The following is a 25,671-nucleotide window of genomic DNA, read 5'->3' as shown; positions in this document are numbered from 1 at the left end:
CTGGTTTATGCCCCTCAAATAATCAAAGCTCTGGAGCCTCACAAAAGTAATTATATCATTTAAAGTGTAATGTGGCAATACAATTGAGGCTGAATATAAAAAGCAAATGTAAAGTATGCTAAATTAAGCTGACTAAAGTGGCATTTGAAATAGGTCATGCATTTCATACCCATGTCTCATCCGTGGAAACAAGGTTGGCTGAGCAAGTACGGGACTTGATTGATGAGAGTCATCAGAAACTAAAAAAGGAAGAAATCTACAATATTTCACCAGAACCAACAAGACTCTCAGCCATTAGGAGCCGGTGTTCCCAAGCCAAGGAGAGAGGATACACTCCACGAGGTAACCTCTGGTTTTTTTCTTCAGGAGTATGGAGAAGACATGAGGAAGTGGGATGGAAAACCCACCTCCTCCTTAGCAGCCCTAATACGTGAACTAAAAAGAGGAACACCTAACACAAGAAGCTCATCTAGAGTCAATGCTGCTCCAGTCTCTCACACACAGAATTCCAGACAATATAGGAATGATATGACTGATCCTCTTGAAGGAACCTCAAGCACCTATTTACAGGAAGAGAGCAATGTGTACCATGACCAGGAATAGACGGGCCCTGCCTCTAGCCAGGTAGAGGACAGGGACAATCAGTGGATTCGATGGCCTGACACATCTGAACCACAAAAATATACAGCATTGGTTGACACCGGTGCCCAATGTGCCCTGATGCCATTGAGATATGTAGGAGCAGAACACATTTCTGTTTCTGGGGTAACAGGAAGATCCCAGCAGTTTGCTGTGTTGGAGGCTGAAATGAGTTTAACTGGGAACGGGTGGCAGAAACACCCCATCGTGACTGGCCCAGAGGCCCCATGCATCTCTGGAGTAGACTATCTCAGAAATGGATATTTCAAAGAGCCAAAAGGACATCGCTGGGCTTTTGGTATAGCTGCTGTAGGGGCAGAAGACATCAGAAAACTGAATACTTTACCTGGTCTCTCAGACGACCCCTCTGCTGCAGGACTGCTGAGAGTTGAAGAACTACAGGTACCAATTGCCACAGCAACAGTATACCGTCAGCAATATCGTACCAGCAGAGACTCTGTGGTCCCCATCCATGAGATGATTTGTAAAGTGGAGAGCCAAGGGCTGGTCAGCAAAGCCCATTCACCTTTCAACAGCCCTATATGGCCAGTTCACAAGTCCAGTGGAAAATAGAGACTGATGGTAGATTACTGTGGCCTGAATGAGGTCACACCACCACTAAGCGCTGCCATACCAGACATGTTGGAGCTTCAGTACGAGGTGGAGTCCAAGGCAGCAAATGGTATGCGACCACTGATATTGCAAACACCTTCTTCTCTATTCCTTTGGCTGCGGAATGCAGAACTCCGTTTGCCTTCATCTGGAAGGGAGTGCAGTACACCTGGAACCGATTGCCCCAGGGGTGGAAGCACAGTCCCGCCATCTGCCATGGAGTGATCTAGGCTGCATTGGAAAAGAACGAGGCTCCCGAACATCTACAGTATATCGATGACGTCATTGTGTGGGGGAGCATAGCAGGGGAAGTCTTTGAAAAAGGAGAGAAGATTATTCAGATTCTGCTGAAAGCCGGTTTTGCGATTAAGCGAAACAAGGTTAAGGGACCAGCTCAAGAAATTCAGTTTCTCGGAGTCAAGTGGTAAGATGGATGTCATCAGATCCCAACAGAATCCTAAGAAGGAGACACAAGCTTTCCTAGGCTTTTGGAGAATGCATATCCCTGAGTACAGCCAGATTGTGAGCCCTCTTTACCTGGTCACCTGCAAGAAGAGCGATTTCCACTGGGGCCCTGAACAGCAACAAGCTTTCACCCAGATCAAGCAGGAAATCGCTCACGCGGTAGCTCTTGGCCCAGTCAGGACAGGACCAGAGCTGAAGAATGTGCTCTACTCTGCAGCAGGAAACCACAGTCTGTCCTGGAGCCTTTGGCAGAAGGTGCCTGGGGAGACTTGGGGTTGACCACTGGGATTCTGGAGCCAGAGCTACAGAGGGTCTGAAGCAAACTACACTCCCACAGAGAAGGAAATCATGGCTGCCTCTGAAGGAGTTCAAGCTGCCTCAGAAGTAATTGGCAGCGAAATGCAGCTGCTTCTGGCACCCCAGCTACCCGTGCTGGGGTGGATGTTTAAAGAAAAGGTTTCTTCCAGACATCATGCCACAGACACCACATGGAGTAAATGGATTGCCCTCATCACCCAGCGTGCCTGTATTGGAAATCTGAATCGCTCTGGGATTCTGGAAATTATAACAAACTGGCCTGAAGGGGAGACTTTTGGATTGTCTTCTGAAGAAGAGGAGCAAGTGGTGTGCCGAGGAGGCCCCACTATATAATGAGCTACTAGAGACTGAAAGACAATATGCCCTTTTCACTTATGGTTCCTGCCGAATTGTAGGCACTAGCCAGGAATGGAAAGTATGGAGCCCTGCTGCGTCTCACCCTCGAATCCATGGGAACAGATCCCCTGTGGACCCCGGCCAGCTGGGCAGTGGGGCGAGTCGGGCAGAGGAAAGGAACTTCTCCTTGGATCCCAGGGGGCTTGGAGAAGCTCCCTTGTGAGTCCAAAGATGAGCTTGTCCCACAAGCAAAGGAAAGAGGCGCTCTCCCTCAGGATTAGTTCCAAAGTTTAATGAGGGCCTGGAGAGATCCCAGGCCACATCTGACCTCGAAGGGCATCCAGAGCAAGAGAGATAGCCCCCGCCTAGAGCAGCCAGATACAGGGGGGCGGGGAAAACCGAGCAGCCAAAGGGGGAAGGACATGGGAGTGGCTCTCTGAGGCAAGGCCTCAGAGTGATCACTGAGGAGGGGGTGGAGGAGGAGTCCCAGAGCCAGGGTCCAGTTACCTGGTGACCCTGGGAGAAGGATCTGGACAAAGGGGAAGGGTCACCAGGTGATGGACACATCACCTGGGAGGAGACAGGGGGATGGGTTGGGGACATACAGGTACTGATGGGAAAGCTGGGATGAACCAAACAGATACAAAGAGGGGGTATGGAGGGACAAACCATTATGAGGGGATATACAGTGCAAACACAACTCTACAGAGCCCCACATGATGAGTTGCACAAGCTACCAAGGGACCAAGGTGGATCAAGTCAGGTTGCAGAGCTTAAAGCCATCCAGCTGGCTTTGGATATTGCTGAACAAGAAAAGTGGCCAAAGCTCTATTTCTACACCAACTCATGGATAGTAGCTAATGCTCTGTGGGGATGGCTGAGTCTCTGGAAAAAGGCCAACTGGCAGTGCAAAGGGAAACCCATTGAGCTGCTGAGATCTGGCAAGACATTGTCACCCGAGTAGAGAAGCTGACCGTGAAGATTCAACACGTGGATGCACACATACCCAAGAGTCAGGCTAATGAAGAGCATCACAACAACGAGCAGGTAGACTGAGCTGCCAAGGTGAAAATATCACAGGTAGATCTAGATTGGCAGCATAAGGGAAAATTATTCCTAGCTCATTGGGTCCATGATGCCTCTGTTCATCAGGGAAGAGTTGCAACATACCAATGGGCCCGTGACCGAGGGGTGGACCTTACTATGGACAACATCTCACAGATCATCCACAACTGCGAGACCTTCGCTGCAATCAAACAGGCCAAACAGGTGAAGCCTCTGTGGTATGGTGGGTGATGGCTGAAGTACAGGTATGGGGAAAGCTGTTGACTACACCACGCTTCCCCAAACCTGCCAAGGCAAGCCTATGTACTGACCATGGTGGAAGAGACCACAGGATGGTTAGAAACCTACCCTGTGCCTCATGCCACTGCCCGGAACACCATCTTAGGCCTAGAAAAGCAAGTCCTATGGAGACGCGGCACCCCTGAGAGAATTGAGTTGGACAATGGAACCCATATCAAGAATGGCCTTATCAACACCTGGGCCAGAGAACATGGCATTGAGTGGATATATCATATCCCCTATCATGCACCAGTTGCCAGGAAAGTTGAACGATGCAATGGACTACTTAAGACCACACTGAAGGCATTCGGTGGGAGAACCTTCAGGAACTGGGAATTAAACTTGCAAAAGCCACCTGGATGGTCAACACCCAAGGGTTCATCAATCAAGCTGGTCCTGCCCAATCTGAACCCTTGCAGTCAGTGGATGGAGATAAAGCCCCTGTGGTACATATGAAAAGTGTTTAAGGAAAGACAGTTTGGATTAATCCCACCCCAGGCAAAGACAAACCCATCTGTGGGATTGTTTTTGCTCAAAGACGCAGTTATACTTGGTGGGTAATGCAGAAGGATGGGGAAACCTGTTGTGTACCATAAGGAAACCTAGTCTTAAGTGAGAACTATGTGTAAGGTATCATCATGATGCAGATGGAAATAGAAAAAGAGATGCATAATGTCTGAGATTTAAAGGCCAGATGTTTTCTAGTACCATCTGTGTAGCAGTTGCCCTCTGGGCAGTTTTCCTTATCTCCTCTTAATGAGCCCATCAATGTCTTGCCACCTGACTCAGATAACACTCTCCAGGGGCTGGTTCTGTTTAACAGGTGATCAAGGACAAACCTCGTGACACAGAATGACATCAGCCCATTGTGAGATGCTCCACCCAGGGGGGAGGAGCTAAGCATTCCCACCTAGATATATCCTGGGATTTCTAGACAGAGAAGCAGTCTTCCCACAGGTTTCCAAGAGGACACAGCTGGGATTTTCCACTGGACCGACTACACCTTTTCTACAGGACCACTGTAGAAACAGAAACCACATCTGCCACTCCAAGAGGACTGCAGCCACTCCAATTAGGACTGCTACCAACACGCTGACCAAAGGGGTGTCAGGTTGTATTCTGACTTTGTTGGTGGTCTTCCTTTTGTATCATTGCATGTACATTGTCTCTTTTCCCTTTTCCCAATAAATTGTCTTTCTCACTTGGAGTCTCTCACTGGTTTTGCTTTCAAACCAGAATAAACTGTTAAACAATAATTAATCTCATCAAAGAAATGTAGAAATGAGTAAATTCCTGTAACCACCAGAAAAACAGACCTCTGTAATGCAGGCTGATGAGTGACCCAAAGATTGCCTGTGCCCCTGTGCCCTCCTGGGCACCAGCTGCAGGCAGCAGTCAGCCACACTCACAGGACTGTGCTCAGCTCAGTCTCTAGTGCACTGAACATTTTCTCTCCCAGACCAAACACATTTTATCTATATCTGGTGAAAACAATGAGTGATATAGTAAAGAAAAAAAAAAAAAATCCCAGCAATGAGTATTGGAAAGAGATGTCTGCTTTGGGGATTTTGATCATGGCATTTAATAACCAATCTGCAATTCATGTCATTCTCTTTTGTTATATTCTGTTTATAAACTCTGTGTTGTAATCACAGGATTTTTCTAGCATGATATTTAGTAATTATCTAAGCCCTTTATCCTAGAATGCAATTGCATTTGGCTGCTTATCTTGTTCAATTTCTATTGATTTAAAAGTTTCATATTATGTAAGGTCTTTGCATATATCTTCACAGGTTAAGAAATAGGTAAATTATTATTCATAGGGTCCAGAAAAAAAAAAGGACAACAAACCAGGCACCTCTTAAAGGACAATCTGTGGGTTTCTCCTTCTACACAGCAGTTCACACTGCGACAGAGCCTGTGTGTGTGAGAGAGAGAAGAATGGAGAAGTCCAGGAATATATCTGAAGATTTCATACAAAAGGCAATGGCAGCTGTCAACTCAATGCGTCGTGATGAACTGCTTTTCTCTTACAAGGGAACTCTCTACCCTACCACTATTTGCAGTCCTGAAACATTCAAAGCCTTGGAGTCATTTGAAGCCAGAAGTGACGATGTAATTTTGGCATGATACCCAAAATCCGGTGAATATATTTTAAGTTTTTTTATTAACAAGGCTCTGTAATAGGTAGTAACTAGGGTTGTACTAAATATAGGCAATATATATGATATGGTACATAATATTATATATGATGCTGAACAATAATCTTTAGAATGTTCACCAAATTTTGTAAAACTGATTTAATTCTGAAAAAGCACAAGAAGTGAATTATGAATATTTGATATGGGAAATTTTCCAAAAGACTGAGAAAAGCAATCTGATTTTCTTTTCTATAGCAACCAAAGGTTTTTGTTATTTTTACTTTGGATAGTAATAAAGTAAAATGCACAAATTGGTGAGAATCTAAACACAAATTTTTTACATCCGAGGCAACTAGATCTCTTGATATTACACAATCTCCTCCCACATTTATGTTTGCAAGATTAAGAGCTTTATGTTTTCACAATGGAGTGTTTGATACCTTCAAATGGTAAATATTCAATATTCTTTAGTTTATTTCCCATGGATGTCAGGAAATAGCTATCAACAATATTTTTGTAGTCCTTGAAGTGACTGCATTGTTCCTTAATTATTGGGAAATCAAGAAGACATCTTTGCTAGGATTGCAACTTTAACCCACATATTTGCTCCTTCTGTCTCAAACCGCTGGTCCACATGCAAGCCAAAGGTTTGGATGAGATGGGCCTCATATACACTTTAATCTAGCTGTTTCTCTCTTCCAGCAATTGGTTCACACTGCCTTTCACCAGATAGTCACAGCTGACAGGATTGTGAAGTTTTTGCGCTTTTATTGTATTTTTGTTTTGAAGAAATATTATGCACTTGAATGCAGTTGTTAAGGTTGTTCTGAGAAAGATGTAGGTACCCAGTGTCCAGAAGTCAGGAAATGGTAAATTAGAGATGGGAGGTCTATGCAGGCTCTTTGTTGTCTTTTGAATAAAAAGATAACAAGTGTGTCTAGGAAATGTCACTTCAGAGTGTTTTTTCTTATTGTTAAAGAAAATGAGTGCACAATTTTCAGATCTAGTTCTGCTGCTGTGCTGAAGTAGTGTGACCCATCTTTCTTCTGAAGGTAAACCATCACACCAGAAAACACTTCATGCTTTAGGTTTTAAAGTACAGGTTTACCACCCCAGGCTCCCCTTTATGTGTCACAATAAAATGTATTACTTTAATGAACGTTTTCCTAGTTTGATATCAATGGTTCTTCTCTTTTATTAGTTAGTTCACAATATACAAGGTAATTTATGGTGTACTGAACTGCTCAAGCTGAAGAATATGTCCTTCTGAGGAGCAAAGGTAGGAGCCTGGGAGGTGATTGACGAGACAGTCAGTTGTGATTGCATCACATGAAAGGAGGCCAAGTCACTCACCATGTAGTACTACCACCACTTGACTTCCCTGGTAAATCCATTTCTGTTGATTGTGAAAGTTTTACAAGCACTTCTGTATTTTGCTTCTTTCAGGCACAAACTGGCTAAGTCAAATCTTAACTGACCTGATAGCCATATCTCAAAAGAAAACACCAGGAAGTGAAAGCAGATTGAATGCTGATGACCTAGAAGTATTCCCCTATCTCAAAATTGGAGATGCTGAAAAATATGAGGTGGGAACAGAATCTGTATGGAAATGATCAATATTATCTGCTTCAAATACTGAATGTATTACGTATGAGCTATTCCATTATTTGATGCTTTCACAGATAGCTAATCTGTATCCTACATCTAGAATTAATCCCTTGTCTAACAGAAATGAAGAGAATTATCACTGAAGCGAACTAAAAATGGATATTCTTTTTCCAATTGCTCATGGGCTTTGGAAAATTAGAACTACTCAGAGCAGCCCACTAATATCTCAGAGCAACAGTCACAAAAAAAACCCCATAAAAACCATTTCTGTCAGCCAATAGCTGTTGATAAGTTCATCAAAGCAACATTTTAGCATAGGTTAATGAAAAGTATACTTGTACTAACCGTCTATTTTCCTCCTTCCAATTCTTCAAGCGAATGACCAGATTACCTTCTCCAAGATTTCTGGCTTCTCATCTCCGTCCTGAAAATCTCCCCAAGTCTATCTCCAAAAACAATGCCAAGGTGAGTGCTGATTTTAATGTATTCACTTCAACAGATCTTTGTATAAAGCAAATTTAGTACTTTATTGCCAATTTTCAGAATCACACTTAAGTGTTAAGCCTGGCCATTTCTACATGACTCTTTAAGTGTTGCCATTCATCTCACTTAACCACAGTTTGCCCTTATTGGCACCTTTGTGACAGTTTCCACAAGACAGTTGCAGCGTTTGAATAAATCCTCCGGAGGCAGAATGTATTTTGATGTGATTTCCTGTGGGAGGAATTTTATGGCATTGTTGCAAGTGAGGGCTTCAATGTGTCAAATTTCCAGGAGAATTTATATCTTGGGGAATTTTCCCTGCTACTTAAAAGATGAACTACGCTTGTATTGATCAAAACATACTTAGATTCTGCATAAATAATTTGGTTGATCTGTAAAAGATAATAATTATAGGCAATCATCTTCTCATGGTACCAAAGCAAAGTTAAATACTGCACCTTCAGAATTGGGAATGAAATTGCAACTTCTGCAAGGAGCGCACAAGGTATAAGAAATCCCCAGCTGCAGTTATAAAGAATATTATTGTTTCTTTTTTAATGTTGTAGTTTGCTATGCCTTTCTCTATAAATAATTCAATTATTTTTCTAGATATTGTTACTGATTTTTAATCCAATATATGTTGCTATATCCTTCTACCATTTCTCCAATGGCATAGTTTTTCTTCCCTCCTATGAGACCTGGGATGATTTCTTCACAGATTTCATGACAAAGAAAAGTACAGTATATTTTTTCTGTCTGTGTCAATTGTCCAATGATTTGTCTTTGTCTAAAAACCCTTGTACTTTGTTGTATCAGTTTCACTAGGATCTCTTGCTTTAAAAAAGCAGAGATTAAAGACAGAGAATTAGAAATCTGAAGGGAAGTTTACCAGGCTTGTCTTACTGCTTGAGGATAAATATTTGTCATAATGCACTTCCATAGGCTTCTTTAATTTGTACAAACTGGTATATTTCCTGGAAGAAGCAGTTCTTCCTTTCCTCTACCTTGGGTCCCCTTTACCCCTGCTCTCCTATGTCCATCCTCGTGTGTCCATGGATCTGTATAATCCATGCCAAAATGGATTAAAGGAATTATTTGGTCTAAGCCTAGTAAATTAAAAAGGGAACTAATTCTAATGCATTACAAAAGAGAAAAAGTAATAGCACTAGTTTAATTAATTAGCACTAGTTATGAGTTTGGCATAGCACATGGTCAGCAGAAGAGAGGGTTCAAAATGCTTTTAGACTGGATTAAGGCAGTCTTACAAGATGGTCTGCAAGATGATAGCTATTTTGGTGAACTCAAAGCTTTCTTGAAATACTAACAAGTTTTATTTTTCTGACTTAGAAATGGTATCATATGCCTGAGTCTGGAGCAAAACCTGTACTTCCCACAGAAGGTGGTAAACACTGCCATAAACACAATTAATAAAGCCCTTGGCTGACACACCTTAATGAGCAAAACTTGTATAATCTTAATTTGTGCTTCATTTTAGGATCCTTTTGTTTTATTTAGTGGCCTGGGGATGCTACTTTGAATACATTTCTGAATGGAACAAATACGCTGACAAAGAAAATACTATGACAATAACTTATGAAGAGGTAGATGAGGTAAGGCTACCAATAGTTACAAATACTCTTTACATCATGGGACATTTTTTTCCTGAATGAATTCACCATTATATGCATGCAGGGTGTCTAAGCTGGGTGAGACAAGTTATTGTTATAAGGGAAGAAAAGGTGAAATTGAAACTTAAAAGGCCTCTTAAAATTTTTCTTGTGAAATGATTCTTGGTTTTTATTTATCTCTGATATAAGCCCAAATAATTGTAAATGCAAATCAACTGTAATATCTTTGGGGAGGAGGTTTAGTGTTTTCAGCAATGTGCATTTTGCTCACCTGTCAATCATATATAATATTTTGTAATCTACAGGAAGGCAGCTCATATCTCCTCCAAAATAATTATGGACAAGTGAACTGCTATGGTCCACTCTAGTCCTAGTGAAGTCTATGAATATCCTACGTATGCAGTCAGCAGAGAGATATAGGGAAGTGTAAACACCTTGGAAAGCAGCATCATTTGTTTGAAAGTCATGCCATATGTTACATTCCTCTTTCCAGAATCCTGCCTTGAGTGTGAAAAACATAGCTACATTCTTTGGAATACCTCTGACTGAAGAAGAGCTCCAGCTGGTGCTGGAGAGGAGCAGCTTCCAGTCTATGAAGAAAAACTCCAGACAAAACTCATGGGCCAATTGCTAATGCTCTCTTTCGCAAAGGTAGGAAGTTCCAAGTGGCTCAGAGGTAGAAATGTCCCATTGTCAAGAATTTGGGCCATCCTTTGGTTCTTTTTCCTGCACTCACATTAGCATTGCAAAGCAGGTTATCACTGCTTTGCTTGAGAAGACTATTCAAGGACAAGTGGTGAGGAAGATACCCAGCAAGGCTCTCACAGCAGAGCCACTTTTGGAGGTTCACAGACGGCTGGCAGTAAGGTGGAACTGTCATGTGTCTGAATTCCTCTCCACCTCTATGCCTGGAATACCAGTTGCTCAGCCTTTGGAGCAGGCAGCACTGGGCCAAAATCATCCTGAGTGGTGTGACCACACATTTTAGGAGAGTGTAGGAATCTTCTGAGATGTCCACTGCCAAATGCCTGCTCACTCTTACCCATTAGAACTAAGCCAAGCAAGCAGGAATTGTTGCCTTTATGAGAGACAACGGCGACCTGGTTACAAGAAGACAGCACGGCAGCCCGGCCTCACCCGGGCTACTCGGACTAACGACACACGCTGACACCAATGTGGTGGACGGTCGAAAGCCTTTATTATCTTATCTCATGGGTTTAAATAGTCTTGGGGGACTTTGCTTCGTCAGAGGGGGGCTGGGGGTCTCAGGGGATAGTGGGTAGTGGAAATTTACTTGGGTCGGTGTGGCTGCATTCCTCTGAGGCTTCTGGAGTTAATAGATAAGTGGGGAAGAGAGGCAGAGAGGGGGATGGGTCTATCTTTCTGTCACACCCCGAAATCTTCCGTTCGCCTGTCCCTTACCTACCACAAGGAATCCAGATACACATAAGGGTGGGAACACAGTTTGGGAACAACTTTTGCAGTGCAGTGTGGGGGACATGGACATGAGAAGGGCAACCTGGTTGTCAGAATCTATTTCTGCATTTTATATTAAAGATGTACGTGGATAAAAACTCAAGCTGTCAAAGGAGCAAAAACTCATCTCTGCCTCCTGGCACATGATCCTTAATCAATTCTTCATGATATTCCACTTTGCCTGTCATAACTGACTTGAGGAGAGAGATGGAGGAAACAGGCTGCATTTTTGACCACCATCACCTAAAGAGGAGTAGGTTCTTTTGCATTATAGCAAAAGGTTATTCACATAGCTATGTAACTCTGTGGATTTCACAAAATTATATTGGTGTAGAAAAATGCTTCATCTGGAAAATGCATGAACACAGTTTTGCGCGTAATGCAATAAAAATGATAGCTCTAGAGGATAAAAAATAAAATTCCTTGCTTTTCAACAGTTTGTTCTTGTTTCTTTGAAGGTGGTGTAAGTGACTGGAAGAATCTTTTCAGTGAAGATCAGAGTGAGAAAATGGACAAAGCATTTGAAGAACATATAGCAGGAACAAAACTTGGAAAAAAGTTGAAGTATGACTTGTACTGCAAAGCCTGAAGAACTATGAAACGTGGCTAGAAGAAGAACTTTGCCTTCTGTTTCATGGTGAGTGCTCAGGCCACACCCATTTGCTGAAGAAGATGCCAACTAATCATATTTACAAAAACTCAACAGCCCTGTTCCAGCTGTCACCTGGAAGGAAATTCCCCTTTTCTTTCTAGACAAAGTCTATCCTTCTAGACTACTAATAATTATTTAGTACGCAGATTATTTTTCTCTTCAAAAACATTTCAAATCAGGCAACATCTTCACTAGAAAATATGACTTGGGAATTTTTGGGGGTGCACATGTCCTTGGGGAGCATATGTCCAGCACTGAAATAAATCACACTGGCTTTTCAACTTTTACAAATTGTGGAGTTTTTTTTCCGCAAATCAAAATAATGAAATATCCAAAGGATTTTTGTTTCACTCTTCTAAAGCTGGTTGCTTCTGCTTGGACATAAGTGGACATGCAGAGTTTTGTAAAGAAATAGGAATGCTCAAAGTAATACTTAGAATACTTAGAGAAGCAATGAATGAGCAGCAGAATATCCTGTGGCAAGCCATCCTTGAACAACTACAGGTTATCTTTAAGTAACCAGAAAGGCACCAGATTTCTAGAGGAGAACATAGATAATAGCAGTGTTTAAAATCTTGCAAAGGAATAATCAAAATAGAACAGTCACCTTAACTTGATCCATAGAAAGGCAGTAGCAAAAATGACAAAGCAACCGACCATGGAATATTTTGAAGAACATGTAACAGTAAATATAATATATGTTAAAGAATCTGGTGATCCTCCTTAAGATAACTCACCTCTTGAATAAAGCACTGACAGAAAATGCAAGAGGTGACAGCATTGGGGAGAGCCTGACATTACATGACTAAAAAGACACAAATTTATGTGGGGATGGCAACGTACAAACACTGGTTATAGAAATGAAAGTACTGGAAGTAGGCTTAGGTTGTTAGAAATTCATACAACAGCAATAAAAGGCATTCACACTGTCAGCAGCAGCAGCAATACTTTCAGGAATATCCACTTGTTTACATGGATATTATGAACTTGGTTGCAATAGTATGCTTATGATCACACTGCGTATACAGGTTGACAGCAAAATTGAGAGGGCAATTAAAGCAATCTCCTTTAGTGGTGAGTTTTCATAATATTCAATTTTGTTTTTAACACTGGTGGGCAGAACTACTACCATACAATGTGTCATAAATGTCTGACTGGTAAGTCTGGGGATCAGAACAGAGGGCTGAAAGTACTAGGAAAAATGGCAAAACAATTTGAAACATAACACATTGAGAAGATTAGGGAACACAAAGCTTAGTAAAGATAAATGTAAAATTTTATATTTAGAAAAGGGAAGCCAAAAGAGCAGGTACTTGATGGGGGTAAATCAGTCAGGCAGCAGCTGGCACCTGAGGAATCACACTTAGCAAGGACTAACATGATGACAATGCTAGCAAAAGAAGGCTCAGACCTTATTCTGGTCTTGGTGACCAGATTGAAAACCAGACCATGACCTGTTTCTGGAGTTTTGTCCTCTCCTGTGTCATCCCAAGTCTTGAATTCAGTCCCTTTGTGCCCCTAACAATCTCACTCTGAAGGACAGAGCTATTCAGAGTAGTAACACCTCATGGGCTTTTGCTCCATTTGAGATACTCTGTGGGCCCTTACATTCAGTGGGGCAAGGGAGTGAAAGAAATGAGAATGGTAAAGGCAGGCTGCCATGTCAAAAAAATGAATGTAGGCAAAGAAACTTGATATATCACTTGAGTGACATATTTCGAGACTGAAAATTAAGCAGAGATGAAGCTAGTGAGTGTGAGAATCAATTCAGAAAACTTGGGAATCTGTTTTGAAGGTAAGACCTAACTGACTGACACAATAGCAGAGCTCTCAAAATTTCTTACTTCTACGTTCTTGCCAACTATCAAAAAAAAAAAAGTATCTTTCTTTTTGGTCTAGTCTCTTTTGTTGCCTCTGATACCTAAAAAGAGAAATTTCCACTGAAAATTATGTTTATATTGTATTTTTGTCTGTTTCTTTTTAAGAGAATGAACAAATCAGAAAAATTATATTAACATCTTCCATCTCTTGTCCTTTCCCTAATCCATTTCAAGATTTTATTTCAGGAAATATAATTTACAGATGTTTCTTTGGTGTAATTTAACATTATTATTCCTACTAGTTTTTGCCCTAATATTTCCTGTTCCTAGTATTAGTTGCAGCAAAGACCATAGGTCCCTCTTGTCAGTCTCCATGGAGTTCAGTAATATCAAAAGGATTTAACAGAGTACAGAGTTAATCAGTGACTTGCACCTTCACCCTTGAGTGAACAACCCTGTCCTATTTACTTATATGTTGCATAAAACTTTTCTGCATTGTGGACAGACAACCTATATCTCTTTGGGTAGATTTACACAGGGATACAGATATGACCCGAAACAGTGAAAGAATCATTGAAATAATGGACAAATGTTTTTCAGAGGGTGACAAGATGGCCCCGGAAGACATGCTATTTTCCTACAGAGGTATTTTATACCCAGCTACAATTAGCAGCCCGCAGACTTTGGAAGCTCTGAAATCCTTTGAAGCCAGGAGCGATGATGTGATTCTAGTAGGTTATCCTAAATCAGGTAAGTGTTTTCTTGATCAATAGTCAAATACACAGTGCTACAATCCTGAAGTTGATTATTTAATGCTGTCACTTAACACAGCAACAATTCCTGAGAAAAGCTTATGATGACATCAGACTTCAAAGAATCATGAATTTAAGTTTTAAGGCATATCTGGAGCTCAAATAATGTAACACCCTGCTCAAAGCTGGGGAAAGACCTAACATCCCAAGTTAAGTTTGGTTGCTTAAGGCCTTGTCCAGAAGGGTTTTGAAACTTTTGAGGATGGTGCTTCACCACCCATTGAAGTATTTATCAGTGTTTTCCCACAATAGTGTTTTTTTGGGGGGGTTGGGTTTTTCTTTGTTTTTACATCAATGCAATCAGACATGCCCTTATTTTGAGTCTCAATCTTCATTACTACCTGCAGTAGTGGAAGACTGCAGTGAGTGTCCCATGCCCTTTTCCTTCTATCTCCAGCCTGAACAAACCAAGCCTTTCTATGCAATTCATTTGCTCCAGCTCCCAGTAGTTTCATGGACATTCAACAAGACTTTCCCCAGGTTCTCAAAATCATTTGTGTTTCAGTCTAGGAACTGCACACAGTATTCCAATGGTGAACACACCAGTGCCAGCTAAAGCAAGACAATCACATCCTTTCCTTTGTATCTAAATGGAGAAAAAGACATGAATGCCTTTGATATGAAAAGACAAGGATTTTTACATATTTTCTCTCTCTTTTACTCTGGGCCTTTCAGAATCCTTTTTTTTTTTCTCTCCCTTTTGGCATTATAGAAATATCTTAGTATGTAATTTGCAGAAAAAGAGGAAGTTGATCCTTATCACATCACCTTTGTGTGCAGGCTCTAGAGCTGTACGTAAGCAGAACTGGTTTATATGTGTGAGGATCCACTTAAGCACTGCAGGAGGTATTAGCTGAAAACTGAGATTAAGTATCTGAACCCAGATCCTCACACACCATTTCTCCCAGGCCGCAGAAGCCAAGACAACTAAGTCTGGTGCAAAGATGGTGTCAGGAGTGTGATGGTCTGGTGGCTGACTGATGACCCTTGTGCTGCCAGTTACAGAAGCCCAGCTGGGAATTGTGAATGAGACCAAACTGGGTCAATAATGAAGAAAGAACAGTGCTCCTAAAGACAGCACTGTGGAAGGAAAGCAGAAACAGAAGAGAGATTACTCAGTTGGCCCAGTGCTGGGAGCCACACAGCTCTTGAGTAATTTCCACAGGCAGTAGTGTGTGGTAACCAAAAAGTAGAGAAGTTGAAAAGAGTTGAAAGCAGAAGTTGAAAGAAAAGTCTGCTTCTGCTTCTACCAAGGGACGCAATGTGACCCTGAAGCAAGCAGTGCACAGTATCTGCTCTCCACAGTATCTGCTTAACAGCTGCGCCCCCATTGATCTTGGGCACATATCCTTGTTGATTGTTAACCAGGGCTGCGATTTACCCTCAGCTGGCAACGCACAGCTCAACTCAGTGGCCCACAGGGCGACTCCTTTCACCCACAAGGGGATGGGTGAGGGAAACAGAGTGATGGGAAACAGAGGGATGGGTTGAAATAAAGACAGTTAAACAGTTAAAGCAAGAGCTATGTATGGAAGCAAAGCAAAGTAAGGAATTAATTCTGTCCTTCTGTCAGTCAAATGTTCAGCTGTCTCCAGGGCTCCATCACCCATGATGGTGATATGGTAAGACAAGTGCCTTAGCTCTCAGCATCTCTCTTTCCTTCTTCTTCCCTCAAATTTTATTTCTGAGCATGACTCCATATGGAATAGAATACTCCTTGGGCCAGCTGGGGTCAGCTGTCCCATCTCTGTCCCCTTTTAATTTCTTGTGCACTTGCAACCTATTCTCTGGCAGCTCAGTGTGAGAATCAGAGGAGGCCCTGACACTACATAGTTACTGCCTAGCAGTAACTAAGACATCTCTGTGTTACCGACATTGTTTTCAGCACAAATTCAACACAAACTCCATACTAGCTACTATGGGGAAAATTAACTCCATTGCAATGAAAACCAGCACACACACTTGTTGAAAGGTTAAAGTACAACATTGAACCAAACTGGTTCACTTGAAACCAATTTGACAGGTACCATTCGGCTAGGTTTACATGAAAAAGTGAAGTTGAATGGATGTCCTACTGGTGTCTTTATCCTTTAAGGAACCAATTGGCTTGAACAAATGGTGAAGGAGTTGGCAGATGCCAAATATACAGAAGAGGAAATGAAAGAGAGAATAAATGCTGAAAAGAAGCTAGAGACATTTCAGCGTCTAGAATTTGGGGATCCTGGGATATATGAGGTAAGCAATAACTGCAAATACTGTTCCTGCTCTTCCCACAGGAAGAATAGCTGAAAGACAATGGCTGATCTTAGAAGTAATGGAGAGCCTCAAGCCTTAACAGCAGCTACAGTCTGCAGAAGTAGTGTGTGTAGTGCCTCTGGTGTCCCAACAAAAGGGCTGAGAAGGCATAGAGTGCTCCTATAGACCCAATAAGTTTGATTAGTAAGACCTTTTCCTAGGATGTCCTGTTTTTAGGCCTGTGTCATGTGAAATGTTGCTTAGTGGCAGAAGTTGCAGAAGCTTACACCACCAGTGCATCCCTCTGGGTTTTCAAAGTGATAAGATACATCTCTGATCTCATCTTTTCTTATAACCTACAATAAATGAACAGGTACAACTCACTGAATAAGCTACTTCTGTCTTGTCACATTTCTTCTCACTTTCTTTAAAGAGGATGAAGCAGCTTCCTTCCAGAAGAATTATAGTAACCCATCTGAGACCTGATATCCTGCCTCCATCCATTTTCCAAAGCAAGGCTAAGGTGAGTCTTCAGTCTTCTCTTTGCATCATGCTGCAAAAGCTTTCCATCCTAAATTAGCTTTATTCTGTGTGAGATAGCTTTTCTGCATTTTCACCAGAGCTGGTCAATACACAACCACATTTCCAAGGTTGAAGAGACAGCTCTGTGTGCCAAGGCTGTGAACAAAGATCCTCTTCCAGCAGCAGCTTTGCTGACTGTTGGTGGGCTTATTGCTGAGTGTCACTGTCCTTTCAGAAATGTGCTTCCACATTGGTGGTAGAGAACTGAGCAAGGCAAGGAGTAACTCTCTATGTTTTAACTTGCCTTTAAAACCAGGGTACCTGGGGAAAGCCCACCACAGACTGTGGCTAAAATAATCTTAGATGGGAATTACTGGAGAGAGAAGCTAGGGTGTATCTAGATAATGTTTGTGCCTCTTTTGTTCAGTAGATCATGAACTCATTGCTCTGGAGTGGAACTAGGTCAGAATTGTCTCGAGGGACTCAGTGACATCTTGTTTTCAGCCTGAAGCTTACATTAGCAACAAGTGATCTGCCAAAGCTGATTTCTTACTCAATAAAAGGAATTAGACCAGAATTGTATGGTCTGGCGAATTTTAGTGGACAAGTAAGCTTGCAGACAAGATGAAGGGTGGGAGTGTTGATTTGCTGGAGGCTAGGAGGCTCTGCAGAGGGATTTGAACAGAGAATGAGTGGAGGCCAACTCTATGAATTTAAATAAGGTATGTACTGGGTCCTGCAAAATGGGGGTCACAACCAAATGCAGCATCTTGGCACTACCGAGGCCCTTGGAGCGTCTGGCATGCATGATCCCAAAGCTCACTGCTACCTTAGAAAGCTGGCAAATAGGCAGGATGGGTCTTTGTATGATCTCCAGCAAACTAGGTATACCAGTAGAGGAACCAGGTCCAATGCCAAATGAGGTCCAGGGATAAAGACAGGGTGCAAGCTGAGGGCACAGGGAATGGGATAGTGAGGGTGGAGCTGAGGGTCAGGGTCCAATGGTTACAGGGGAAAATGGTGCCAAGGAGGGGTTAAGGGTCGGGTCAGCCAACAGGCAAATAGGGGTGGAGGAATGCAGCAAACCAGGGCAAATTAAAGGACAGAGAGAGGAGAACATTCTAGGGTCTAACCAAACATGGGCGATAGGGATTGAACTAGGGTAATTAGGCCAATGGGCCAATAGGGTATCATAACTTTACATGAATTAGCATGTGCCTGCAAAGATCTATGAAAGAAGCAAGCTTCTCACCCTAACCTAAGTGCCTATTCCTCTTACTTGGGACTAGTCTTCCATGGCTGGGGGATTGAAGACTTTGATGGTGGGTTTCTGGGCCTTTGTAATACTAAAGGTTGGGGGCAGAGTGGATAGAAAACTTCCCAGTGGAAAAGGCCTGGGGGTGCTGGTTGACAATGGCTGAACATGAGCCAGAACTCTGCCTGTGTGGACAAGAAAGCCAGTGGCATCCTGGCCTGGAGCAATAATAGTGTGGTCAGCAAGACCAGGGCAGTGATTGTTCTCGTGTACTTGGCACTGGTAAGTGACACACCTTGAGTGCTGTGCCCAGTTTTAGGTCTCTCACTACAAAGAGGACACCGAGGTCCTGGAGTATGTCCAGAGAAAGACAATGGAGCTGGTGAGGGGTTTGGAGCAGAAGTCTTAGGAGAAGTAGATGAGGGAGCTAGGGTTGTTTAGCCTGGCAAAAAGAAGGCTCAGGTGGGACCTTGCCACTTGAAGGGAGGTTGTAACTAGGTGGAGTTTGGTCTCTTCTCTGAGTAATGAGTGACAGGACAAAAGGAAATGGCCTCTAGTTGCACTACGGGAGGTTTAGATCTGGATACGAGAAAATTTTCTTCATAGAAAGTGTTGCCAAGCATTAGAGCTTGCTGCCAGGGAAGTGTTTGTCATTGTTCCTGGAGATATTTTTTAAAAAAACTTATGGACATGGTTTAGTGGTTGGTGACATAAATGATTCTGTGATTTATGTGGTATGTCACAAAGATGGCATCTTGATCAGTCAAAAGATGTGTTTTCTTCTTCTAGATCCTTGTGTTAGTTCGGAACCCCAAGGACACGGCTGTCTCCTATTACCACTTCTGCAACAACCTACCAATGATGCCGTCCTTCGCCTCCTGGGATGAGTACTTTGCGGATTTCATGAATGGAAAATGTACTCTGCCCTACATCCTCTGGCATTTCTCCTAACATGAGTGGCATACACAGGACCTTGTGCATGGGGATCCTTCTGTGACATACCAAGGCACTTATCAAGGCACTCCCAGAACAGGCAGACAGGCTCCTGTTAAGGCAGAAACAGAGTACTAGAGAATCAAGTCTCTCACTTAGAATGGAGAGATCATGAGAAAGTTTTTGCCTGACTTTTGCATTCCCACAATAGAGCTTGTGATTTGCCATATCAAGTGGACAGACTTGGGCCATGCTGCACTGACATCAGGAGAAAGGCCATGTTGAGCTGGTCACCCCTTCACCATTCTAAAGCCACATTTAGAAAGCTGTCTGGGCTGACTCCTCTGATTTGGTTAAAGGCCTGTACTGGGGAGTAGTCTAGACAGTTATTCCTCTTCTTTGTTTGCAGTGGCCTGGGGATCCTACTTTGACCACCTAGTGGAATGGAACAAATACATTAACAATGAGAGGATCATGACAATAAGCTATGAGGAACTCAAAGAGGTGTGGCATTTCACCCAGCTCTTCCTTGATGTGTGTCCCTCCTGATATGTGTGGGTGTGGGAAAGTAGAAACTCTTGGGGCAAGCCTGTCTGCCCCTTTAGAAGGACGTGCTTTTCTGAGTTACTCATTTATGTTTGGGGCAAGTCCAGTTAGGAGGAGGATAGCCTTGCCTATTTGTGAAAGGAGTTTTATCTGGCAGAAGAACAGATTTTGGGAAAGAAGAAAAGGCCTTGAAGCTGAGGCCAGAATGTGTAGGTTTCCTGGCTTGAAGGGTTTTCTGTTAGAGCTCTTGGAGTTCCTTGGTGACATTATGGGAGACAGCTACCCCTGCTAGCCTTCCCACACGATGCTGGCTCCATGCCACAGTCACAGTATCAAATCTCTTGGTTTCACCTCTGTGCTATGTTCCTTTGGACAGGACCCGATTCTGGGGATGAAAAAGATTGCTTCCTTCTTTGGATTTTCTCTGTGTGAGGAAGATTTTTCCAGAATTGCCAAGAAGACAAGTTTCAAAGCTATGAAAGAAAAATCCAGTGAAACTCATGGAAAGTTTGGGGACATCCTCTTCCGTAAAGGTAAGTCTTTGCAAATGGAGACCTACCTTCTGAAAAAGAACTCCAGAAGGAGTTTTGAGCATGCTACTTTACTTACTTGTGAACTCATTGGACTGTCTGGGTGACTTTTCTCCTGTGGTACCACCTGTACAGAAAGCTTCTGCTGTTAACAGGATTTGGGGTCTATTAGTGAGAAACTTTATCAGAGCACCAGTCTTAATGTCCTCAGTCATTGCTTTTGTGTTGCTGTCTTTTTCTGTAGTGGCCCTGGTTAGTTAGGTAGGTGAGGTGCCAAGGTGAGGGCCGGCACTGGTGAGGTTATGGGGGCAGTTATGCACCAAATCTGCCTGGGCTCTGTGTAACTCTTTGTTACTCCATGTTGTAGTGCAGCTGTGTCCTGTTGTTCAGGTGATGAGGCTGCACATGTCACTTCATGAAAGTCACCTTTTGGAGGAGTTGTGCTAACAGGCCAAGCCTCTTGAACCTCAAGGGAATGCATGGCTCACTGCTCTGCTGGCCTCAAAGGCATCTTCCTGTTAGCCACTCAGCAAGACCTTTAAATGTCTCCTCTCAATGGACATGTCAGTGGTGGTCCCAGAGATGGTCTCTCACAGGCCTGGGGTTGGTGTCAGAGCTCTGGCTGTCTTCCTGCTCTCCACAACCTCAAGTGTCTTTGGTTTCTGAGTACTGCAAGCAGGGGCTTTTTAAAATCCATTTCTTTCACCACTCCTTGGAGAAAGAGGGATTTAGCCACTCTCCTCTCTACCACAAAAAAAAAAAATATTCCCCCTTCAGAGAAAATAATTCACAAATGAGCTTTCCCTTGTGACAAAACCAGATTTCCTTTTTTTTCTGTGTAAAAGCTTCATGAAGTCACCTTGGAAATCCCCTTCAGGGGAGAGAGTGCTTGCAGGCATCCAACCAGAAATGGTCCCTGTTGTCTGGCTACAGCCTTTGCTTCTGATCTTTGATACCTTTCCTCTCCCAAGCAATCAGACCACTCAGGGAAATTAATGTGATCGTTCCTGCCTTGTGTAGTCAATGACTCTGCCCCACTGCTGCCTAGATATTATTTTCTCTCAGGAGCATCTCCCTTCAGTTTTTGGTACTTGTACACAGGGGTTGTTGGAAACTGGAGAGACGTCTTCTCTAAAGCTCAGAATGAGGAAATGTACCAGAAATTTCAAGATTCCCTAGGAGGAACAAAGATGGCAGCAAAGATAAAATATGATGTGTACTGCAAGGCCTGAAAATAAGCAGATGAATAGCATGACAGCGAGTCATGTTCCAAAGGTGATTCTCCAAAGGCGGATATTCCCCATTTTTCCTTCCCACAAGAGAAGAGAGAAACCCCTCTGAGAACTACCTGGTACCTCCAAGAATTTGGTAGGTAATTCTTAGGTGTGTCCAGGATCTAGAACTTCTGCTTTGATTGATGTAGCCAAATAAAATGTGTGTATACCTCAAATGAATGCCTGGCATCCCTTCAGACAGACGTCATGCACAGACATCATGGCATCAGTCTGGTGGCATCCCTGTCTCTGCTTCTTGGCCTGAAATGATGAATGAGGCCCCTGCAGGTCTTGGTGAGACAGAGGGATCAACGCAGAGCCTCTCCTCTGGCACAGAGTGGACTTGACATGGATATATGGTGTGGGTCTGAACCACCAAATGTCTGTGTACAGGTAGAATATGTTAGTCTGGGTTTAGATCCATCATAGCTGCCACGGTATTGGCAGGTCAGAAAGACCTTTGACACTTCGGCAAACTTCACACATTGGTACGGCAAAGGGTGGAACTTCTCAAGCTCAAAGAGCCATGAACTATTAAGTAACAAACAGCTATATGCTTTTTGGAGCGTTTTGCTCCTTTTGGACTCTCTGGGAAGGTAAGTGGCAAGTAAGAAGAACCACGACATTCAAATGGGAGGACTGAAGGAAATAAGACGCTTGATGACCCTAAGCTAAACTAGCTAAACTATGAGAATGGCATTTATTTGACAATAAATATGCTTATTCTACATAGGTATGTTCTCCATACCCTCCTTGCTGATGTTGATGTCCTTGCTACATCTGTGCAGAATGTCACAACCTTGTCTCGTCACCCTTGTCACAACCAGTCTCGTAGGAAATCACAAAAGCCAAGGATGTGTCTGGCAAATGGAATTCAGTTCCTTAAAAGAGGGATTCCTCTGTTATATTCCTAAGTAGATTTACCAGCAGAACTCTTACACACTGAAGTAAGATTAAATACTGAGCAAACAGAAACTACAAATGTAATTAACAAAACTGGGAAATTCTTAAGTCCCTGTCAAAGTACTGACTGTCCCTGCACAGCTCCTCGGGACTACCCCTACTCTGCCCATGGTCCAGTGCTCCATGCCAACCCCTGCTCCAGGCTCTCAGCCCCTGCTCCAGTGATGGTGCAGCAGGGTAAGGCTTCAGCTCATCACAGTCTGCCCTGCCTAGTCACTGGCCCTGCCAAGCTGGACCCATCCACAGACCCACATCCTGGCCAATCCTCAGCCCATCACCTTCCCCAGGAGAGTGTCCAATGCCTGGGCTGGGGCTGCCCAAGTGCAGGCTGCTGTGCACCTGGCTGGACAGTGGGATGTGCTCTGGCTGCTATGCCCTGCATCCCCTGTTGACAGGGATAATGGGAAGTGATGCAAATTCATCTCTGAAGGGCCACTCAAAGTCTGCTTCCCAGGCAGATTTTCTAAACGTGTGTGCAAGAGCTGCACTTGTTAAAAAGATCTGCATGGAGAGGTATGTTTGTTTGAACCTGATGATTCTGTGCTTGTTAAGTTTCCATTTCCAGAAGAGAAGGACTTTTTCTTATTCTGGGCTTCCATGGATGAAAAGAGGCAAGCGACCATGACCTGTAATTTTTTGAACTAGCAACATTTTTACCTGTTACATAGTACAGACCCTATACAATTTACTATATGGTGATAGCAGAAGCTATCTAAACAACAGAAAACACTGTGTAATCTCAATGTCTGCAAGGAGTTGAACAAGGAGTTAAAGAAGGGAACAAGCCTGATAAGAAATGGAAAAAAATTACTGAAATATTCAAAAGGCATTTATTAAGACTAAGAGGTGACCTCTTAAGGTCTGTTGGTTTAGTTTTTTATTCTGCAAAGACTTTTTGCAGCCTAAGCACCCTTAGCAGTCCAGAAACTTTGGAAACTTTGAAGTTCTTGTAAACCAGAAGTGATGATGTGATTCTCACCAGCTTTCCTAAAATGTATTTCTTTCTTGCTTGATGATATGTCCATTGCTGCAGTACAGAATTGTGTGGCTGCACATAACAGAGCAGCAATGCCCATGATGAATTCAGATTTCTCTGGAGGAGCAGGAACAGGGGTTGCTCCCTGGAGGAAGTCAGAGGATGCTTCCATAGGCATTCTTTATTGCAGGATGTAGATAATTTCTTGGTGCTGGGTGGAGCTACAGGCTCACCTGCTGCCCAGGCTCTTGGACCCTTTTCCTCTCTCCATGCCTTTCAGTCCCAGCATTTGGGTTTACTGGTTACCCTCACATTTTCTCCAAATCACTTAAAGAAACAACAGGCCATTTGAGGAAAAAAAAAAAAAAAAAAAAAGGAGTTGATATTTCATCTAGAAAACATCTCTGGAATACATAATACATCTCCTGAAATGTTCCACTTGAATTCTTTTTTTTTTTTTTGAAACAGAAAATATATAAAATTTTCTTACGTGAATATCGTAGGCACGTAGGCAATTTAGTGATAATTAGATGTCTGAGTTGTAGCATCTCAAAATTCCAACCAGTCTTTAAAAAAAATGTGTTAGAAAATGTTTTATATGACTTATTTTAAATATAATATGCTCAGGATTCAACTCACTTAGATAATGTAGTGGTGAAATATGAGTAAGTTGAGAGGGGTGCAGCCAAACTTTCAGGTCTACAGAGGGAAAGGACTTTTGGCTTCCAAACAACATTTTTCACAGAAATTATTGCAATATGACTTGGGGAGATGAGCTCAGACTCTCTTGATGATTAAAAGGCTGAAACTGGATTTGGTTGTTAAGAGACAAGGTAATGGCTGCACAGAAACTCTTCTGAGAACTAGTGAAAGACTTGGATGGAGCCGAAAAAATTTTATTCTGTAAAGACTATTACTTTTGACTGATTCCTGTAATTTTTAAAAAAATATTTTCAGAAATTGATCAACTGTATTTCCTTTTCACAGTTGTCATTCCAGGCTGTTTTGGATTTATGTTGCCCTTCTTAAAAGATTTCCTTCTTCTGACCTCTCAGTCTATGTATGTTTATGAGTGTACAAGCTGGAAACATTGTCTGTAATTAAAGTCCCTTTTTAAGGCACACAGTTTTAAATATTTTTCCTTTGTTTTATTTAGTTTCATCTATAGTTCATGGAACTATCTTTTTCTAGTAAAATGCTTACTTTGTATTTGTTTCCAGTCCTGTTAAAGAGAATGAAAAAATTATCTTTCAGAAGGTAATTCAGTCTCATGTCTTGCCCCGCTTGTGCCTTTTCAAAGTGAGGCTAAATCTTTTTGATTTGATCTGAAATTTATACAGCATTTTCATACAGATTATTTCTGTATGAAAATACAGACATACATACATTTCTGAATGTGAAGTGACAAAGTGCCATTTACAAAGACTAAGACACACATTCTTTTTCAGTTGTGGGTCTATAGGCTACTGTTGCCTTCCCTCATCCCTGCTAAAGACAAATGTTCCCTCAAATTACCATATGGAGCTGCTCCCTAGCCTCTTTTATCCCAAGTAATCCAGATTAGGATACCTTTAAACTAATTGTGAAACGATCTTCAATTGCCCAGAGTTTAGAGGTGATTCTAACTAGACCCCTTTTTTTACAGTGGACAGACCATAATCACTGAGAGGACTGCAAATTTCTAAACGCTACGTTTACGTTCAGCTAAACGCAGACAGCCAATGTTTAAAATACATAAACTCAGTTTCTTCTGAGTGACCATAAAAATATAACAGATCTTTCTCTTCACATTCTTTTTCTCAGTCCAGCAAGATTTTGTGGCATTTTGGGTTGCAGCAGGCCCCACGCAGGCTGAATATTCCTGCGAAATCTGAGCTCATGGCTGCCCCAAAGGCTAGGCTTACTTCCCGCTTCTGGCTGCAGTTGTCTGCTCCTTTTTTGTATAAGCTCTTCTGTTTGTTAGACACCCCCAGCTTTCTGAAACAGCAGAAAACACTCACTTTTGGTGGCAGCAAGCTGTCTGATTGACCCAGATGTCTTGCACAACCTCACCCTTGGTGTCTCTGGGTCGCTAAGAAAGAATTTCTTGCTTCAAAGACTTGG

At 42.5% G+C, this 25,671-nt stretch overlaps 1 protein-coding gene and 1 pseudogene across 5 annotated transcripts; both read left to right on the top strand.

Annotated features, from left to right (window-relative positions):
* Positions 1–1,731: 1,731 nt before the first annotated feature.
* Positions 1,732–9,530, top strand: LOC140683527 (sulfotransferase 6B1-like; annotated as a pseudogene).
* A 2,022-nt stretch (positions 9,531–11,552) lies between these two features.
* Positions 11,553–24,689, top strand: LOC100232745 (sulfotransferase 6B1). 5 transcript variants are annotated; one of them, XM_072927147.1, is made up of 8 exons: positions 11,553–11,687; positions 14,123–14,272; positions 16,430–16,569; positions 17,003–17,092; positions 19,136–19,262; positions 19,689–19,783; positions 20,202–20,358; positions 21,828–24,689. In XM_072927147.1, the coding sequence occupies exons 2-8, from the start codon at positions 14,134–14,136 to the stop codon at positions 21,974–21,976; spliced, it is 897 nt and encodes a 298-aa protein (XP_072783248.1). In that variant the 5' UTR covers positions 11,553–11,687; positions 14,123–14,133; the 3' UTR covers positions 21,977–24,689. The 5 variants fall into 5 exon arrangements, 3 of the variants coding, with proteins under 3 accessions (XP_072783248.1, XP_072783246.1, XP_041571172.1); XR_005979903.2 differs by lacking the exon at positions 11,553–11,687 and adding an exon at positions 21,457–21,723 and having other exon boundaries at positions 13,988–14,272; positions 21,828–21,917; XR_012055132.1 differs by lacking the exon at positions 11,553–11,687 and adding an exon at positions 21,457–21,723 and having other exon boundaries at positions 13,988–14,272; positions 21,832–21,846.
* The last annotated feature ends 982 nt before the right edge of the window (positions 24,690–25,671 follow it).

This window comes from Taeniopygia guttata, chromosome 3 (assembly GCF_048771995.1).
Source record: "Taeniopygia guttata chromosome 3, bTaeGut7.mat, whole genome shotgun sequence".
NCBI lineage: Eukaryota > Metazoa > Chordata > Aves > Passeriformes > Estrildidae > Taeniopygia > Taeniopygia guttata.
Note: the sequence above shows the minus strand (reverse complement) of the source record. Positions and strands in the feature narration are given on the sequence as shown.

Coding starts and splice junctions, on each gene's coding strand:
- LOC100232745 (XM_072927145.1), top strand. CDS start 14,071: ATGACCCGAAACAGTGAAAGAATCATTGAAATAATGGACAAATGTTTT. Junction 14,273..16,429: donor AGTAGGTTATCCTAAATCAG/GTAAGTGTTTTC, acceptor TTATCCTTTAAG/GAACCAATTGGCTTGAACAA. Junction 19,784..20,201: donor GCTATGAGGAACTCAAAGAG/GTGTGGCATTTC, acceptor TCCTTTGGACAG/GACCCGATTCTGGGGATGAA.